General features: G+C 42.5%; 1 protein-coding gene across 5 annotated transcripts in view; it reads left to right on the top strand.

Moving 5' to 3' along the window:
- SUSD1 (sushi domain containing 1) overlaps nt 1–20,262 on the top strand; it is a 110,112-nt gene that overhangs the window by 46,275 nt on the left and 43,575 nt on the right. For 3 of the 5 annotated variants that reach the window (XM_068422897.1, XM_068422894.1, XM_068422893.1), the window contains one exon: nt 1,285–2,407. The exons of 1 other annotated variant lie outside the window; for it this stretch is intronic. In XM_068422897.1, coding sequence (XP_068278998.1) covers nt 1,285–1,423 — 139 coding nt within the window. In that variant the 3' untranslated portion in view covers nt 1,424–2,407. Of the gene's footprint in view, nt 1–1,284; nt 2,408–20,262 lie in introns of those variants that run through there. One more of the 5 variants, XR_011050065.1, reaches the window with a different exon arrangement.

Raw genomic sequence — 20,262 nt, 5'->3', positions numbered from 1 at the left:
GGTCACTAACTGTCTCCTCCTGGATCCTGGGAGGTTCACACAGCCCCCCGTCCCTAACTTCAGGCTCTGGGGGCCGAGTCTCCTGAGGACAACCGGTCTTGACATTAAAGACTGAGGCAAAGAAGGCATTGAGCACCTCTGCCTTTTCCTCATCCCCTGACACTACACTACCCTCCTCATTCAGCAAGTGGTGGAGGCTCTCCTTGACCCTCCTTTTGCTGTTGATGTATGTTGTAGAAGCTTTTTTTGTTATCTTTGACTGTAGCAGCCAAATCAAACTCTAATTGAGCTTTGGCCCTTCTAATCTCCCTACACGACCTGGCAACATCCCTATAGACCTCCCAAGTTACCCGACCCTTCTTCCAGAGCAAGTAGGCTCTCTTTTTTTCCTTAAGTTCTAGCCTAAGTTCTCTGTTTAACCAGGCCAGTTTAAATCAGCAGAGGGAAGCATTGGAACAGATTGCTGTCAGTGCTGTGAAACCAGGGCTTCTGTGTGATCTGCAAGAGCAGGTTAGACAGCTAGGTTCTGTCTCTAGGCATATCAAGGACAGGAGGATCATTAGGGGCAGTCAACATGGCTTCACCAAGGGGAAGTCATGCTTAACCAACCTGATAGCCTTTTATGAGGACGTAACCCGGTGGATAGATGATGGTAAAGCTGTGGATGTGGTCTATCTCGATTTCAGTAAAGCGTTTGACACGGTCTCCCACAGCATCCTCGCAGCTAAACTGAGGAAGTGTGGTCTGGATGATCGGGTAGTGAGGTGGATTGTGAACTGGCTGAAGGAACAAAGCCAGAGAGTGGTGGTCAATGGGACAGAGTCCAGTTGGAGGCCTGTGTCTAGTGGAATCTCTCAAGGGTCAGTACTGGGACCGTTAGCCCGTAGTTGTTGTTATTAAGGTGCCTTGTCACGCATTCACCTTGCTTCATTCCTCCTAATCCTTGTCTTCCTTTTATATGTGATGCCCATTCAGATGCATAAGGACAGTGCCAAAGCTTCGCCTTTCTGAAGATCTGCATTGGGTATGAGTATTGTCAATGCCAAGGTTAACATAGGTCGGGTAGTCATCAGACCCTGTGGGAATGCTTCCTACCCACCTTGCGCTGGCTGTAATGTTCAGAATTTATACCAGCACCTCAGGTCTTCAAAAAACTTTAGAAACTCTGTCATTTATCCCATCAATATGAATGATGCAAGCTCTCTTGTCAGGTCCGTGATTGAGTCTTGAATGGTTTTTAAGGTTGATTTTTTTTTTTAACTGGCATTTTTTCTCTTTCTCCAGCGCTTATCTCCACAGCACAGTGCCCTCCCCGCCTGCTGCTTTAGCCTGCGAGGCTGTACATTTATCTGCTACAATGGACGTGGCACAAACAGGGATTACATCATCATTCCTAGAGACTGAAAATGTCTCTCTTCTCTGATGTGTTATCCCCTGAAGTCAGTATAGAGAAAATGCACTCTTCTTACCAAAGCCAGCATCTGTTGGGTATGGACGTATCTACACGGCACATATGTACTACAGCATGGGCAGTTGAAATGTGTTTGTTACTGGAAGTGAGATGTTTATTGTCTCCCCTTGTTTCCAGATGGTGTGGTATGTAAAGGAGAACCTTCCCTCACAAACAGGTCTGTGTCAGAGATACTAACATGCATCCCATGTGTTGGCCACAGCCTTTCAGCTATACCAGCCACATGAGTGCCTGATAATGTGTCTCTATTGTACTTTATTACATGAATAATCCCCTGATGCAGTTGAGACTGTCTGAGGATCAACTGCTGCTTTAGATACCTTACCTACATAAACTGGCCCATTATGAGAGAAAATACAGATCAACCCTTGTATCAGATAAAGTGCCTATTTATTTCCAAGTGTAAAGGTAGAAGACTTTCATCAGTCACTTACGGGTAATGGTACTTCAATAGCAAGTACAGAGTTGTTAGCCATGAAATTGTGACATTTAAATAGTGTCATCAACAGATGTGTTCCAGAGATATTGCAATCATTGCTCATAGCAATTAGCAGTAATTGCAAATAATTCACCAATCTATAAAACTGCAGTTTGCCAAGAAGCTGAGTAGCTTTAAAGTCATGTGAAACTAATTTAAATAAGGAGCTACCTGTGTTAAGTGCAGTTTTGTTAATCTCTGTTCTATAATTACAGCAGAGTAAAGCCATTAAATCATTGTCTGGTCAACGAGCCGGTGTGTAACATCTGGTTAGAGTCACTTAATAAAGTACAATTAATCAATTTCCTATGGTGTACTCCCAGGTAATATTTTTTCCTTCTGTAAGAAAGAATCAAGTGCCTTTGATTACTTTCACTCCTGTTCAGAAGTTGCTGTGAGATATGTTAGCAAAATCATTGTTAACTGGTGAAATAAAGAAGCAAGAGTTTTGGTTTTTACTCAGTTTTGTCTTTTGTGTTATGTTTTGTGTTTTTACCACTTTGAATATATGATACCCATTTTTGGAATTCTAAATGTTTCTAATTCCTCCTGGCTTTATAATCTTAGACGTTCTGTCTCTCTAGGTTGTGTAGTTCCTTTTTTGGTGTTTAAAAAGGGTATTTTAAAGTGTAACAGCAGACTTCATAAATGGTAGCAGAGAGGAATTACAATCAAAGTTACATGAGAGAGCTTTTAGCTGCTGCATCTAACTGGGAGAGCTTTTTTTCAGATCTGGACAGATACCATTTCTGTTACCCAGCATTTCCACTGCTTACTAAATCTGCCCTTCAGGTTAGTAAGTTTTCAGTAGTTAGTAGCTGAGTAAGAGCACCTTTGTCTACATGAGTGATTAAGAGTTGGTAACATTTTCTTTTGCTGATTGAGAAAGAACAACTTAACTGTTCATACTGGGCTACTGTTAGTTAATTTTTCAGTTTCTCCTGTGGAATTAATTCTCACACATACTGCTTGTAATTCCCTTTCTCAATGGAATAGGTTGCCAAGGTTTAGCATAGCAGTACAAACTGCACCACTTCATTCTTGTTCATACTTCTGCTGCTCTGGTCCTGTGAGAGAGTTCATGAGCAGCTGTTCCTGAATAAGGGAGAGCTGGAGAGGCAGGAAATTATTTAAAGAGACAGACATGCCATCCTCTGTGAAAGAAAACTTCTTTCACCTTTTACTAAGACCACCAGTGTTCCAGTATGCTATGCAGGATCCAGAACATGAAGTCCATCTTGTCAGTGGGGATAGCTGGAAGATTGGAGGTCTTCATCTAACCTTCAATGAGTAAATTATTTTCTGTGTGCTTCTTCTTTACCTAGCTTGTCTTTTAATAATGTGGAGTTTTCAGAGCAAGTTTTCTTCTTACCAAACATCCACACTTCTGCTGGGACTTGCATAATGTATTTAATGACTCATTTGGACATCTCTGCACAGGAGAGCGGTGCAGCATATTAATACCCAGGAATGGACTATGAAGGAAGAAGCGATGAGGCAGGACTCCCTGCCATCTTAAGTTCTCCAAAACAGCTACAGTCCTGTTAAGTTTCCCTCTTTCCCTCTGCCTCCTTTGTCACTCTTGGCAGACCTACCTCTGGCTGTGAGCCTGTCTTCATGTGTTGTGTACTTATCTTTATTCCATCTACATCTGTTTCAGTTTAATGTGGGACGCATAGAGAAATAATTTAGCCTTGCCCTCCTCAGATGATTGTGGAAATGTTAACAGTTCATTTGTTAGAGCCTGTTTCTTTCAGAAACATTGCTTTATTGCTCCCAAGCTTTCCAATTACATCTTTTAAATTATGTTTTTAGGGAAAGTAAAAAAGGTTTAAACAGTAGGAAATTAAGAAGTAGCTAGAATAGAAGGTTCTTAAAAGTTCTGCTTAGAACAGCTATTATAGCATTGGACAAAAAGAACAACATGAAATTATAGCGACTGTACTTACTTTTGTCTGTTACAGAAACAAGCTTGTACAGTGAAATTAATCTGCTTTAACAGTACTGCTATGAAGGCCAGTTCTCTGATATTTCATTGGAAGGAAATACGCCGTTATGATAGGGTTTTGCTGCAAATACGAACTTTTAGACTTCTGATCAGGTAGCTGATTTACAAAAATACTTCTTAGGAGAATATAGTCTTACCAGGTGCCACTTTGAATGAGGCTTTGGAGTTAGAAATGTGTGTCTGTAGGGGTACTGTTCTTGCTCAGATTTATAATCCTTATACTCAAGTTTAAGGAATGATCTAGCAGCTCTGTATTTTATACATAGCATCCTGCCGAACTAATTGCCGCATTGACATAATCGCACCTTCATGGTTCGAGAAATTCTAGAGACATTTCTAATGATCCTTCACTGCTGTTCCTTCAGTTAACACCAAAATTCTCCTTTTTCTTCCAATGTTTTTGCTCTGCTTCCTTGGATATGTGTTCCACACCCAGGCCAAGTAAGGTAAAGCCAACTGAAGCTGCTCTGCTTTTACTGCTGATCTGTAGCCATTCATGGTGCTATATTGAGGTGTGCTATATTGAGAAACTGTTTGGTTTAAATACATACCAAAGTTTGCATTATCTGTGAAGTGTTTTTGTCTGTAGAGGAAACAGGAAATTGTTAGCCCTGGATCAACAGTTCTGTGTAAGCTTCAGTTAAATTATTTTTTATCTTTTATTCTGTAGCAGGTTGCATAAAAATTGAGCATTTATGCATGTAATTGTGATGGTATTGTAAAACACATTTTCTACTACATGTCACTGATGGGTCCTTTAAATCTTTTGGTGAGATTTCTTTGTTCTGGGCATGATAGAGTCAGCCAGAAGCCATCCAGGCTTGTTTTTTTGTTTCTGTATTTGTAGTCTCAATCAATTGTAGACACAGGGCCAGATATGCGGGCCAGTATGCTCCTTGTTTCTATGTGTGGTCTCAGATTTAACTGTTGTCAGTCACCATTCCTGTTTCCCAGGTCTTGCACTATTTTGCAGGGCCATTTCATATTCAGCAGAATTCAGCCAGAGTCCACCGTGAGCTGGCAGATCTGTGATCTGTAGCTCAGATGGAAGTATTTCTGTTCCTAGTGACAGCATTGCTAGGAAGTTATGAAAGTCTCTGATAAATCTAACTTGCATTGCTTTCAAGGACAGGGCTGGTGCTTTCGGATGACGTTCCAAGAACGCTGTGAAATTAGTTGGTGATCTCAGTGCTGAGCTCTAGTGGAAAGGAACAATTGTCAGTGTTGCAAAAGCACCTCCACAACTACAGTTCCTGGCAGCAGGAGAACTGACTCCATGGACAGCACAGACGCTTGTTCCTTTTGGCTCTGACAGAGGTGAGGTCTGAGGAGGCAGAGGATGATGACAGTATTTGTGGTATGCTATTATGGAGCTATTTCCATTTTGAGGTTAACAAAAATGGCACCTTTACAGTCACAGAAAAAAGGGGGACTTGCTCTGAAATTCTGTTTCTCCTCCTCCCTGACTTCCCCAAATGTTTATGTGTATTTTTTCTGGAAATACTGGTTTTGTTCCTGCAGTCTCACAGCTGAATAAGAAAGAGTGATATTTTACTGGCTTTTTCCCACCTTGAGGCAGCACAATTTATGTGTTTCAGTTGCAGTTCACATTTTATGTTCCCTGGTGTCCTTGTTGGATCACCACATTGTGAAAAACTGTATCCATTTATATGAGTGTATATATATGTAGTTTGTTCTGTTTATTCCATTTCACTTAAGAAGTAACTGAAGATATAGTCAGAATTTCACAGCAAGGGTGGGGAAGTTCAGTTTCTGCCCCCACGAATATAAAAAATATTAATGTACTGGGGAGCAACAGAGAAAGGATTATAGAAATAAAGTCAGTTCTTAACAGAAGGTAGTTTCCAAAGGCCCAGGTTTTCCTGAGCAGCTTTTAGCCCGGGATGTTTTAGGTTGACTTTGATGACAGTTCATAGAAAATCTCTCCTGCAGCCATCCTGGGAGAAGTGAGAAGAGAGCAAAATGGACTGGAGTGGTCTGGTGAAGATGTTTCAAGCTAATTGGCACAAATCAGCTGTGCCAATACATTGGATAAAGCCTAACATAGCAAGAATGTAGGGGTAGTATAAGTGAGTTCTCAGCTTTCCCTTTTAGCTGTGTAAAATGACCTAATCGGTTTGGCTTTTGTCTAATGAAGATGTTAGGAAGTTCCATTTTGTTTTTCATTCTTGTGAATTCTAACCTGCTCTAGGTATTTTATTTCCACGTGTACAATTGGCCAGTCCTTTCCTATAACCTGGAATATTCATTCAGGCACACAAAACCAGAGCTAGGTGAATGTGGAATGCCAAATGGGTATAAATTGTAAATATCTACTGAGAGCCAGGGAAATAGTGCTTCAACAGCGGTTCTGCATTTTTGCAGTATACCAGTCTTTTACTGAAATGAACACAATTATTATGTGATTATGCAGCATGTTTCAGAATGGTGATTTGGGTGTTTTGTGGCTAAATGAAATCTGGCTCCTTCCAGTTCTGTTAAATACTACCTTACTCCCTTTATTCTTCATGGCTTTAATCTGCCAGATGTTCATTTTTGTTACAATAAACAGGCTCAAAATTGGGCACACATCCAGATATTCTGAGCAGTTCAACTTTCTGCCTCAGATTTTCATGAAATTCCCTTGAAATTATGGAATTATCCAGGTTCTCACCCCATGCCACTTAACATTGTTCTTTCTAAATTTAGTGCAATGATATATATTTACATTAGTTTAGAATCTGCTCTTATGTTTTAACTCAAGACAGAAACAGGATACAGAGAGATGAATTCATTGTGCATTTTCGTGAGGAGATAGAAAGCAGTAGTTTAAGAATGTTTCCTAGTATGGCCACAGCAGTATCCAAAGACTCTTCAGCAGTACTATTATTTATCCACTGTTTGTCCACAACGGAGGTCAGTGTGAAGCAAGGTAGATGGGAATTTCCAGCTGTACATTGCCTTTGTGTCGATTCTCTTTCTTGTTCGAAGGTGCAAGTTCATCTTTTTTTTTTCCTTCTTAAAAGATTTTTCTGTTGGTCAGTCCAACAGCATTTGAGACTAAATAGGATTGTTTGAGTTAGTTTAGGATCCTGTTGATCTGTTCTGCTTTCTGGTGTGATTCCTGTGAGCATGTTTTTTCATCCCACATCCTGATAATTACCACAGCAGGACTGATTCATATTTTTCAAACAGACCAGACTGTTTGAACACATTTTCATGTATTGGCTTTGGGCATTTTGCAATGAAAAGCCATGCTGTCTTTGACAAGGTATAAAAAGTATTTCTTATCACAGAATCACAGAATGTTAGGGATTGGAAGGGACCTCGAAAGATCATCTAGTCCAATCCCCCTGCCGGGGCAGGATTACCTAGACCATATCACACAGGAACGCGTCCAGGCGGGTTTTGAATGTCTCCAGAGAAGGAGACTCCACAACCTCTCTGGGCAGCCTGTTCCAGTGTTCGGTCACCCTCACCGTAAAGAAGTTTTTCCTCATATTTATGTGGAACCTCCTGTGTTCCAGCTTGCACCCGTTGCCCCTTGTCCTGTCAAGGGATGTCACTGAGAAGAGCCTGGCTCCATCCTCATGACACTTGCCCTTTACATATTTATAAACATTAATGAGGTCACCCTTCAGTCTCCTCTTCTCCAAGCTAAAGAGACCCAGCTCCCTCAGCCTCTCCTCATAAGGGAGATGTTCCACCCCCTTAATCATCTTCGTGGCTCTGCGCTGGACTCTCTCTAGCAGTTCCCTGGCCTTCTTGAAGTGAGGGGCCCAGAACTGGACACAATATTCCAGATGCGGCCTCACCAGGGCAGAATAGAGGGGGAGGAGAACCTCTCTCGACCTGCTAACCACACCCCTTCTAATACAGCCCAGGATGCCATTGGCCTTCTTGGCCACAAGGGCACACTGCTGGCTCATGGTCATCCTGTTGTCCACTAGGACCCCCAGGTCCCTTTCCCCTACGCTGCTCTCCAACAGGTCTGTCCCCAACTTGTACTCATACATGGGGGTTGTTCTTGCCCAGATGCAGGACTCTACACTTGCCCTTGTTATATTTCATTAAATTTCTCCCCGCCCAACTCTCCAGCCTGTCTAGGTCCTTCTGAATGGCTGCGCAGCCTTCCGTTGTGTCAGCCACTCCTCCCAGTTTGGTGTCATCAGCGAACTTGCTGACAGTGCACTCTATTCCCTCATCCAAGTCATTACTGAATATATTGAATAGTACTGGTCCCAGTACCGACCCTTGCGGGACTCCGCTAGACACAGACCTCCAACTGGACTCTGTCCCATTGACCACCACTCTCTGGCTTCTTTCCTTCAGCCAGTTCATAATCCACATCACTACCCGATCATCCAGACCACACTTCCTCAGTTTAGCTGCGAGGATGCTGTGGGAGACCGTGTCAAACGCTTTACTGAAATCGAGATAGACCACATCCACAGCTTTACCATCATCTATCCACCGGGTTACGTCCTCATAAAAGGCTATCAAGTTGGTTAAGCATGACTTCCCGTTGGTGAAGCCATGTTGACTGCCCCTAATGATCCCCCTATCCTTGATGTGCCTAGAGACAGCACCAAGAACAAGTTGTTCCATCACCTTTCCGGGGATGGAGGTGAGGCTGACCGGTCTATAGTTACCCGGGTCCTCCTTCTTGCCCTTTTTGAAGACTGGAGTGACATTCGCTTTCCTCCAGTCCTCAGGCACCTCTCCCGTTGCCCACGACTTAGCAAAGATGATGGAGAGTGGCCTAGCAATGACTTCCGCCAGCTCCCTCAGCACCCGCGGATGCATCCTATCAGGGCTCATGGATTTATGGATGTCCAGATTGCTTAATTGGTCCCTGACCCAGCCCTCATCAACCAAGACAGATTCCTCCTCTATCCTGACTTCTTCTGGGGCCGCAGGGGTCCGGGGCTCCTCAGGACAGCCTCCAGCAGTATAGACAGAGGCAAAGAAGGCATTCAGTAACTCCGCCTTCTTTTTATCCTCTGTCTCCAGGGCCCCCACCTCATTCATCAGTGGGCCTACATTGCCTCTAGTGTTGGCTTTACCTGCAATGTATTTGAAGAAGCCCTTTCTGTTGTCCTTGATCTCTCTTGCAAGGTTTAATTCCAAGGAGGCCTTAGCTTTCCTAGTTGCCTCCCTACATCCTCTGACAACAGACTGATATTCCTCCCAAGTGGCCAGCCCCTCCTTCCATGATCTGTACACCCTCTTCTTCCACTTGAGTTTGCCCAGCAGTTCCCTGTTTAACCATGCAGGTCTCCTGGTACCCTTCCTTGACTTCCTACCTGCTGGGATGCTCTGATCTTGAGCTCGGAAGAAGCAGTCCTTGAATGCTAACCAACTATCTTGAGCCCCCTTACCTTCTAGTACCCTGTCCCATGGGATTTCCCCTAGCAATTGCTTGAAAAGGCCAAAGTTGGCCCTCCTGAAGTCCAGGGTTGTGATTCTGCTAGCTATTCTGTTCCTGCCACATGAGATCCTGAACTCTACCATCTCATGGTCACTACAATCCGATCATATGACTTAATGCAAGCACCGGTTCTGGCTTTGCCCAAGTTCACCCTCCAAAACAAAAAGCAGAGTTCGTGCATTGAAAATGGATTGCATTTAAAAGTGACAAAGGAAGGCTTAAATGACAGTGATTTTGTGATCACAGGAGTGATGAACCCAGAATACTTGGTAGAGTATCAGTAAGCAAGAATACTGCCTTAACATGAGAAGTGGTCCAACTTAATCCCATTTAGATGTCACTGTGTTTTGCATTTATCCATAAACATGTCCCAGCAGATGATAGTAACTCAGTATGATAGTGAAATACTTTTGCCTCCAGGCATTTTATCTGGTATCTGGAATTTCCCTATCCAGATATTTTTCTCGTAAGTCTGCCTTGGGTACTGAGTAATTGCTTCCTGTGTTTAGTCATATCCTAAAATGCTCTTTCTGTATGGATAAAGTCTCTGCAGTCAGGATATGCTTCTCCATAGGAATAATGGCCTGGTGAAAAGTGTTGGAAGTGCTTTGGTACAGTGTGTGGAAACTGCGATACATTATTTCACAACACTGGCCCTCTACTCTCTTGATATCTGGTGCTTTTTTTTTTTTGCTTTTTTTTTTCCTAAGATTTCCAGTCACTTTTGAAAATCTTAGCTCTGCACTCTCAAAGAACCTGGAGCTCTTACCCTGAACTTCACTTCTATATCCCTTTCCATTGTTAAAGGTATGCTTTACTGTAAGTGGCATGTGAGTCAAGATTTAGAATCACAGAATCATAGAACATCTCAAGTTGGAAGGGACTCACAAGGATCATTAAGTCCAACTCCCTGATCCTTGCAGGACTACCTAAAACTAAACCATAGGGCTAAGAGCGTTGTCCAGATGCCCCTTGAACTCTGACAGGCTTGGTCCCATGACCACTTCCCTGGGAAGCCTGTTCCAGTGACTAACCACTCTCTCAGTGAAGAACCTTTTCCTCATGTCCAATCTGAACTTCCCCTGACGCAGCTTCATTTTGTCTCCTCACGTCCTGTCAGTGGTCACAAGGGAGAGGAGATCAGCACCTCCCTCTCCGCTGCCCTCATTTGTAGGCTTGGGATCAGTTTGTCCAAGTTCATTTGTCTTAGTGGAATATTCCTTCTGCGTTACTTACTATAAGTAACTGTTTTACAGTTTTACTGTTTTCTAAAGAAACGAGCCTGTTACAAACTCTCTCCATTTCCGTATAACAATGTCTTTGCCTGTAGGTACCTTCAAGAGCAACAGGAATCACAAAGTCATCATGTTGTGAGTTTGGTGAAAGCAGGCAGTTGAGAAGGACTAGAGTCCAGCCTCTATTTTTGTCAGACACTGGAGAATCCATAGCGCAAGTAAACGATGTTACAAATGCTCTGGCTGTGCTTTAGGACACATGCAATACGGAAGAATCCATTGCGCAGTCAGTTCTCTGTCTCTTGCATGCAAACAGCAATGAAAATCTTTTACTGCTTAGTATGTGATTAGTCTCCTGTGCCTGGTAAGAGCTGAGCTCATTTAACAGCAATGCTCAACTTCTGTTAGAAATTCAGGTCAATCACAAGATGCAAATCCAAGGAAAACCAGGCTTGGCTGAGCTCGGTGTTCACAGATCTGTTTGTTATCTAAACTCTTTCAGCATGCCTGCAGGCTGTTCTCTGCAGACAGATTTAAACAATTATAGAGCAATGGTTTTTTTCAATACTCATTTGCAGCCTGTTAATTGTTAAAGCATGTTATGAGCATTGGAAAATCAGTGCAGCTGAAGGTGGCTGCTACAGAGAATCACGGAAGTGTTTTTCACTAGAAAAGAGCAGTGACATTCTCTGAACTCATCTCTCTGAACTGAGGAGAAAAAAAATGAATGCAAGTGCAAGCTTTCCTTAAGTAGGTCTTATCCGATAGCTGCTGGTACAGAATGATGACATGTAAACAGAAGGAGCTTACAGACAGACTCAGGCTTCCTTAAGGAACATGTTTTCCCAATGCTCTGGTGTTCTAGGAAAGATGGATGCATCACAAACAATATCCAGGGAACACGCAGTGCATAGAAGAAGGTTTACAAGCCAAATCTTGGTGTTCATATGAGTAGAGGAAGCAGATAGGTTTATGCAGATATGGTGTAATGAACTGAGCAGTGTACAAGATTTCAAATGAGAAGCAAGATAATTACTAGATTCATTCAGTTAACAAAAGCCTTTGAGTCTCAGACTTAGACAGTGGGCTTTTAAAGGTGGCCTCTAAAACCATTCACTTCACGCCACATTCATGCTCTTACACATTTATGTTCTTTCCAGGAGCTGTGCTGAGTCTGCAGGTACCTACGTCTCCTAAGGCTCCGTATTAGAGGCTGCTGATTACAGGTGTTCGTGTGTGTTAGCTGCAGTTTATTATTGTTTTTGCAGCTTATAGTTTATGTGCTAATTCCGCTGTTGCCTGGCTCTAGCAAAGATTTGCTACTTTTTAATGAGAAATGAGTGATCAGGGAGAAATCTCCACTTCAGTCTTAGCCTTTCTTGCAGCTGTAGAAATCTGGCTACCGGCTGCTGGGAAATCACAGGCTACAGATACAAGTCTTGAAACTGCAGAAGGAGCAGGTCTCTTTCCAGCTGTTCCCAAGTGCAAATCACTATAATCAGTCTTTGTTTTTCCAAGTAAACAAGCAGCTTTCAAAACTGATATAAATCTTTCTCCTTCTGCCTTTGACATCCTTAAGCAAACATACCCTTCTTTGATTCTCACTTTGTTACCTTTTAATCTTGTATTGGTTTTGTCCTACATGGTAAGTTACGTTTATTTCCCTTTGGCTTTTTCCCAACGGAGTCAACATCCTGTGGGAGCATATGACTGCGTTTTTTTTCCTCTTTGTAGGGAGCCGGGAGTGATGGCTTTTTTCTGTTGGGAAAAAAAAAAATCATCAGTTAAACCCCTAGGAAATATATTGTATTTAAAAGGTCTTCCAGCCTGAGGTAGAGATGAGGATTGCAAATGCGCTTGCTGTGACATTTGCTCTTTTGCACGGTTCCTCTCAGAATTCAAATCAAGGCAGAAAAGCTGCATGGATACACCTTAAATTTGGAATTTTCTGTACAGCAGCAGGAAAACCAGAGAGAGAGAAAAAAGTTCCAGTTAATATAATTTCAATCCTTATCCTGTAATCTGACACCAACAAAACTTTGCTGATTCTTCATGATAAATGATTGATGTAAGAAAAAATCCTAGGGAGAGTTAATATTTTAAAAGTACAGTGAAGAGGGAAACTGTCCCAAACAGCTTGGGAACACAATCCCTAAAAGAATGGCCTATTTTGCTGTTGGAATTTTGCAAAGGAATTGCTTCCTCTGCTGCCAGTCATTGGATCTGCCTTTATCATGGTTCCGTGCAGACTATTAGGGTGCTTGCCATCTCATTTAAGAATGTAGTTTTCAGAATCACAGGATCCACTGTTTATCTACCCTTTGCGTTTCTCCACAGCACTCTTAACAGACTCTCTATGACTCAAGCCCAGTACTCATGGCTGTGAATCTTTCTAGCATGTTTGGAAGGAAGAATTATCACATACTTGCTTTTGAGATAACCTTCACTAATGGATTTTTTAATCAAGGAATCAGCAAATGAAGTGTGGAGCAAATGACAGAACTGCTCTGTTCACCCCCATTTCAGGCTGCCAAAGGCTGTCTTGCAGACAGCAACTTTCATATGTGTCATTAGGGAAGCATTATCACAGAACTAGAGACACAGCTAAATTTAAAGAGAAAGTGGCCTGACACCCATTAGAGTTCTTTTGTGTAATTGTTGAGCTTTTTAAGAAAAACAGTGTTCATGTCAAGACTGAGCATTTCTGTCCAATTAGGTCTCCTTCTGAGAGAAGACTGAAGGTCTGCTGTTATTTTGAAGCTGCAGTTGCTGAAAGTGCCTTGACTGGCTCAGGGAGAGTCTTTGTCTTCTAACTCCTTTAGATTTCTTTTCAAAAGTCTGTACCCTTCCCTCCTCACTTCCCTTGAAAAAAAATCAGAAAACTTGATTAAGAAGGGAAAGAGTAAGGTAGACAAGGTCTTAAGATGTTGCTGAAGTAAATGAGGGTTTTCACCAAGGCAGTGCTGGTAAATTAGTGCATTGAAAAGGGATTACATTTAAGAGTGACAAAGGAAGGCTTAAATGACAGTGATTTTGTAATCACAGGAGTGATGAACCCAGAATACTTGGTAGAGTATCAGTAAGCAAGAATACTGCCTTAACATGAGAAGTGGTCCAACTTAATCCCATTTAGATGTCACTGTGTTTTGCATTTATCCATAAACATGTCCCAGCAGATGATAGTAACTCAGTATGATAGTGAAATACTTTTGCCTCCAGGCATTTTATCTGGTACCTGGAATTTCCCTATCCAGATATTTTTCTCGTAAGTCTGCCTTGGGTATTGAGTAGTTGCTTCTTGTGTTTAGTCATATCCTAAAATGCTCCTTCTGTATGGCTTGGTGCCATGACCTCTTTAGCAAAAGGAGAGCTGTAGTGTTCTTGACATGGGACTTGGATGCGTGCCTATGGTCAGGGTTTGCACATTTGCTTATGCTACTCTGTGCGACTGAGCCACTGACACCCCTTTGAATCATTTATGAATTAATCTGTTTGAAAAATATTGATAAAAACCATCTTGTCAGAGGTTTTTGAAAACAAATATGGAGGTTTGTTTAAAAAACATTATTAAATCACCGAATTTTGCTTTTCAAAAAAAAGAAATGTAGATGGTATGCACAAACTGCATTTTTAGGCATTGCTGTATTAACGTCTTTATTTGTTTTTAAACTGATGCTTCTCCTTTGTACTTGGGATATATCTCGTCAGTACCCAATGCTCTTTCTTCTCTTTGTACAACAAAACTTTTATAGTGTTTCCTCTTCTGGTTAGCTGGGGTTAATTATCTTAGAGTGCATCTCACTGGGATGAAGAACCTTGTCTCTGGTTGTGAATATAAATAATCATCTTACTACCACACCTGTCCTGCCTTCATTACCTGTTCTTTATACAACATCTTTTTCCTGAAGAACTCAAAACACTTTACCATAAAAAAGCACGAGGAACAGAGAAGTTAGTTAGGGGTTGTACTGGCTGCTGCAGTGCGACTTGGTAAAAATATAGAACTGGAACTGTTGTAGTTTGTCAGTGTTGTGTCGTGAGTGCTGATTTAGACAATGCTATCCCTTTATCTTCTGATAACCATCTTTCATGGCTTAAAAGGTGGTTCTACTGTATGTACCTATCTCTGATCAAGACCTGGTTTTCAGTAGCACAATACAGATTGATTTTACATTGCTTTGGTGAATGAGAAGGTTACATAAGGTGCTTGCTAATATAGGGGTATTTCACATGGATTTTTAGGCACCTTTGTGGCCTCTTTACATTCTGAGAGTAGGTGGGAAATAACAATATTCTATGCTGTAGGAATTAATGCATTATTTGTTTTTAACTGGTGAAAATGATCTGTGTGAATGTTACACTGAAGGGTGTTATATCTATGAAAAAAATATTAAAATACTGTGTATTCTGTAGCTGTGTGCCTGATACTGGTTCTGGCAAAGAGCAGGTGCCATAGGCCTCTACTAGATCTGTTAGCTTGCTCACATAAAGAAACTGCGAGTAGAGCAGCCTGTCTGCACTCTGTGAATGTGATGTGAGCCGCAGGTAGGCAGTGTTACCTGTGCAGTTCCCCTCAGCCGTGATGCGGTCTTTGCAGTTTCTGTTGCTTTAAATTGGATACCAGCTAAACCCACAGTTCCCTGGTTTCCACAACTCCAAAAGGGCAGTGGGAGGCAGAACAGGACAGTACGTGCTGTGGGACTTCAGTGGAGTTATCCGCTCTCTCTGATACTCTTGTCCGCCAGCGTGCGGTACAAGCTAACAGATGCAGAGATGAGGAATACCAGAACCATCTACTAGCAGTGCCTCAGGCTTCGAGCATACGGTTGTGATCTGAATGTTGTGGCTTTTGTGCATGAAAACCGTCTGAAACTCCTTTGGGCCTGAGGAGGAGTAAGGACAATAAATGCAGCCAAATTTAATTTAAAATTTCAGTTTTTCCTTTCTTCTGCTTTATGAGAAACACCTCATTGACCACTGCAAAACAGTGCTAAGCTGTGGCTGACAGTCATCTTCTTGGTCCACAGCGAAGTCACTGGTGGAAAATACAGGCATTTTCTAGGGGAAAGGACAATTATCAGTGAAGGAAACTTTGGAGAGGGGCCAGGGAAAAGAAACTCTGTCACAAGAACACGAGTAAGAAGGGGAATGACTTGTACAAGAGCTAAAGGAAAAGAAAGCAGGCAGAATCTGGGAAGAGATGAATGCACTGCTTCTGCTTTTTGTGCAGTTTTTTGCAATATCTATCTTTCTTGCAGTCCATCATAGCCAGCCGTGTGTAGTTGTCAATTTGAGGAGGTAGCCAGACAGGTCATTTGCAAGTCAGCAGCATGAGCATAGTGATTGCAACATCATGGTCACTCTGGGGGTGCTGGGGAGGGGAGCAGGAGAAATTGTATTTCCCCAGCAAAACTTTTACCTAAAGAGAAAAAATGGTGCAGTGGGAGGAGTGGGGACAGCTGAAGCAGCCTTTGGGTTAGAGGTCAGATCATAGTTTCCCCTGAAAACACTGGGATTTTTTTTTGCCTTCCAGAAATATGGAAAGTTTGCCCCTGACTTAAATTTTGCAAAGCTCAGGGGGAAGCAGACACCAGTAGACACCTTTCTAGCCTGGTTGTTTGGGCCTCCATCAAAAGTCAGATCTTCTCTTTGTCCCGTTGAGAGCAGGAGCTGCAACTTGAATCTCTCCCCTTGCAGAAGGCCCTGAATACTGTAATCCTAGACACTTTCCTAGTAACTGTAGAAAGAGCATCCCCATCCACCCAGCAAACAATGTCCCAACGCTTTCCATGCTAAGCTCCCTGTGATCCCTTTAAGGAAACAAGGCTTTCTGCTACTTTTGGTTTTCTTCTTTTTTTTTTTTTTTTAACAAGTAGTGTGTTGGTACCATTTTTATACCCAAGCACACAGCTAGTGCTTGTGCTCTAGCAATCTGCAGGTATAAACACAGCCATGATCTGAACGTGGGCAGGAACTGCACACCCACTGCACAGTTGGGCTACGTAGCATGGAAAGACCAGCTTCGGCCTCTGATACTCATGGGACCAATGTCTTGTTGCGTTCCTGGGTCGAACTCCACCATCCCTCATCCATTTTGTGTCTGGCACTGTAGCCCATTTCACAACTCACATTTTTTTGGTAAAAAAGAGTTTTAAAACATTGTAAGTAGCAATAAAGTATCTCCTCTTTTTTTTTTTTTCATTTGTTTTGTTTGAGAGATATCAGTGAACCGAAAAAACAGCTTCTGCTTTGGCACTACTGACTTAGAGTGGCCTTGCTCCCACCATGTAGAGTGTCCCTGAGACTGTGGCTTTGATTTATCCAAGTACTGACGTAAGTGAGCAATACAGATGATGAAAATGTGATACAGCTGGGTTTCACAGCCTCATGTTATTTTTCCCAGCTTTGAAATGGTTGTTGGTAGTTACATACCCAAGGGCTTCTACTAGCTTCAGAATTTTTTGTCGAGCACAATGGTAATTTATTTATACAAAAATACTCCTTTTCCTATGGAAGAGCACAGTTTTACAGAAAGGTTGCTGAAATAATTGAATAAACAGACATTTTGTCTTGTGACAGACATTCTGACTTTATGAAAGTCCAGTGATTTAAAACCACTTTTTTTCACAGTGTTCCCTGTGTAAGGGAACAGCTGGAGAGAGGAAGGTATCCTTTTGTAACACCTTAGTACCCCTTCCACCTCTGTGCTCGCCTGAGCTTTCATCTTCACATCCAAAGGCAAGCCCTCAGCCTGAGCTGCTCTGTTGGGCTTTTTATCCACGAGACATTTTCTAAGGCATTTAGTTGCTAGCAGTTCTTCTGGGGGTAGGCAAATGCCCATAAACATCTAACTGGGTACCTACACCCTTACAAATTAGGTTTCCTGAGGATGGAGATGTCTGGAGCTGTTCTGGAGAACAGGAGAGGCAGGGGCAATAGCTGTGAGCTATGGATGAGATAAAGGTGGTTCTGATGAGAAATAGCACAGTGCCATCAGTGAGCCTCTGCTGGAGCCCCACAGGGCTGTGGAGAAGTCTTCTGGCCCACTACCAGTAAAAGTGAACATGGCAGTAACTGGAGAGGCACTTCTGGACTGGAGTGACGCCCCAGTAACGCGCTCTCTGGGAAGAGGAGCTGGTGAAAAGCTGGACCAAGCCAACCAAGAGTGCAGGTTTCACCAGCATCGAACTGTCAGGTGCAGGGAAGTACTTGAAGAATATTTGTTTAATGGGTGTTTGTGCTGGCAGATGAGTAATCCTTTATAGCCACGGGCATTGAGAGAATGGGTGTTTGCCAGTCTCTGTGAGTTGCATATATAAACATATATTTGTATATATGTTGATGCTGCATTTCCTTGCCTCTGATAAAAGGTTTTCCCGTTACATAAACAGGCTTTTGAGGGCATAAAATTACTTTTGACCTCTAAAGTTATCTAAATTGTAGCAAAAGAAGGGGCAGTTTGGCTTTCTAACTCCTCCATTGGTGTTTTTACCAGTACATCACATCACCATACCCCTAAGAACACAGCTGCCTTGCGGAAAGCCCGTTGAGAAGGCTGGATGCATACCTGTGCTGCTGCCAAGGTGTAGTTGTATCTGGGAGAGCTCCAGATTCCAACATGCCTCCAGGTCATTGCCAAAATGCACTGATCTGATGTCCTTTGATGCAGATTTCTCAGGGAGGTGGGAGATACTTCATGTTTTGTTCTGCCCCTCAGGGTTGTCAAGGGGAAACTTCGTCTTGCCAGAAAATCACTGAAGATGCCCCCTGCAAATTCAAAGCCTGCCTCTTGTTTGTTATAGCACTTTCAGAGAAATATGAGATCTTTCCACTCCAGTTTGCCATGGCACAGCTTTTCTTCAGTCACCTCTGGAGCACTTTGGCATCTTTGCTTTTCTCAGTGACATGGTGAAAGTCAAAGTGGCATCTACAAGCAAGAGAAATGGCATCTACAAGCAAAAAATGGCAAGAAATCTACAAGCAAGAAATGGCATCTACAAGCAAGAGAAAGTTTTACAGGAACTGAAAACAACAGTAACTGGTACAGCTACTGCACCCAAGCCAGAAAAGTAAAGGCCTAGAAAGTTCTGGCATTACAAGTGCAGAATGACTTACTACTTATGCTCCAGCAGGAAATGGTCAAGCAAAGACCAACCCAAAGCGTGTGAGGCAAAGCACATTCATAAAAGGAGCAATTCCCTTTACCTCCAATGGGATGATGGTCAAACCACAGAAATTTTTGTTTAGTGACAATTTTTTTTTAATTAATTTCTCAATAGTTAGCCTTCCAGTGTCCATTTAATATACATACATCCATGGAGAAAGGATGAATGGTGGATACAACTGCAGACCTGTGTCCTGTAATGCATGTAATGTATTTGTATGGCTTCCTTTGCCATGTGTTTGATTGCACAGCAGCTGTAGTTTATTTTTCATTGCAACACCTCTATATGATGTGGAACAACACTTAATAACGCTCTCTTACTAGAGGGAAGATGGTGGAGTGAATACAGGGAGCTTAGCTGCTGAGAGACTTTTAGCCATTGTCTTACAAGTAACCTTTAAAAAAGGTGAACCAAAGAGGACAGGTATCGTTAAAGCACATAGTAGAAAGAGGTACTTGTGAGTCCTGTGCCAGCAGAGCAGTCACTATAGAGCTGTTCCATAAGTCTTCAGCTTTCACCTCCTTAAGGTGAGTGTTATACCCTCACTATCTCCATTCCCCCTCTGTGCAATATGGGTGTTTGTGACTATTCTTCCACTGAGACCCTTGCAGGGTTAAGGCATTCCTGTGTATGTAGTTTTTTCACAGAGTAAATACTAGCCTGGTAACATTAGCATCATCTTTATTGTTTCAGTGCTGCAGGTCTGGCAACAACATGAGCAGGCTGGTGAGCCCACTGGCTGCAATGGACAAGCTTTAAAATAGGGAGCAGGCTTGCGGTAGGGTACGTGGCACAGAACTGTCAAAAGCAGTGCTGCAGACCCTCTGGATTGGGATACAGAGGTTCATCACATAGGCACATGTTTTGCCATTTAGAAATACTGAGAGATCATTGAATTTTCTGCATCCAGCAAAGGGAACTTTTTTTAGGAAACGTATTAGTAGCAACAAGCTATGTTGTGCAGATATTAAGACTCCTGAAGCATTTCTTCTAAGTCAGACCCTTGCCCAGTCCTCATGGCCAGAAACTGCATTTTTCCCTTGAGAGGTGCTGCCTCAGTGAAAGCCCAGGTCCAAAAAATGCATCCTGGCAGACTCACAGGAGAGTCTTATATGGAAGAGGGTCAGTTCTTCCACATGACCCTCACATCTTGTACCTGGGCTCCCTGCCCCCTCCAGCTGCTCCCCCTGAACTCTCAGGGACCAGGCACATCTTTATGGTTTGGTCTGGCAGAAACAGTTTTCCAACAAATGTGCACACATATTCCAAGCTGTTTTGAAGCCATATGAAGTTGAATTCCCATTCTCCCTTAGAGTGCCTGTAATCTTACCCCAGCACCACCAAATTTTCCATAAACTTAAAAATCCCTATCTTTGGGATTTCCATTTTGCCTTTTTTTTTTAGTTGTTACGTAGTTTGGTTCAGGAAATACTACCAGGTGAGCATATCTGACAGATCTCCAGACAGACAGACT

This window comes from Nyctibius grandis, chromosome Z (genome assembly GCF_013368605.1).
Source record: "Nyctibius grandis isolate bNycGra1 chromosome Z, bNycGra1.pri, whole genome shotgun sequence".
Classification (NCBI taxonomy): domain Eukaryota; kingdom Metazoa; phylum Chordata; class Aves; order Nyctibiiformes; family Nyctibiidae; genus Nyctibius; species Nyctibius grandis.
The sequence above is the reverse complement of the archived record's forward strand: the minus strand, read 5'-3'. Positions and strand labels throughout refer to the sequence as shown.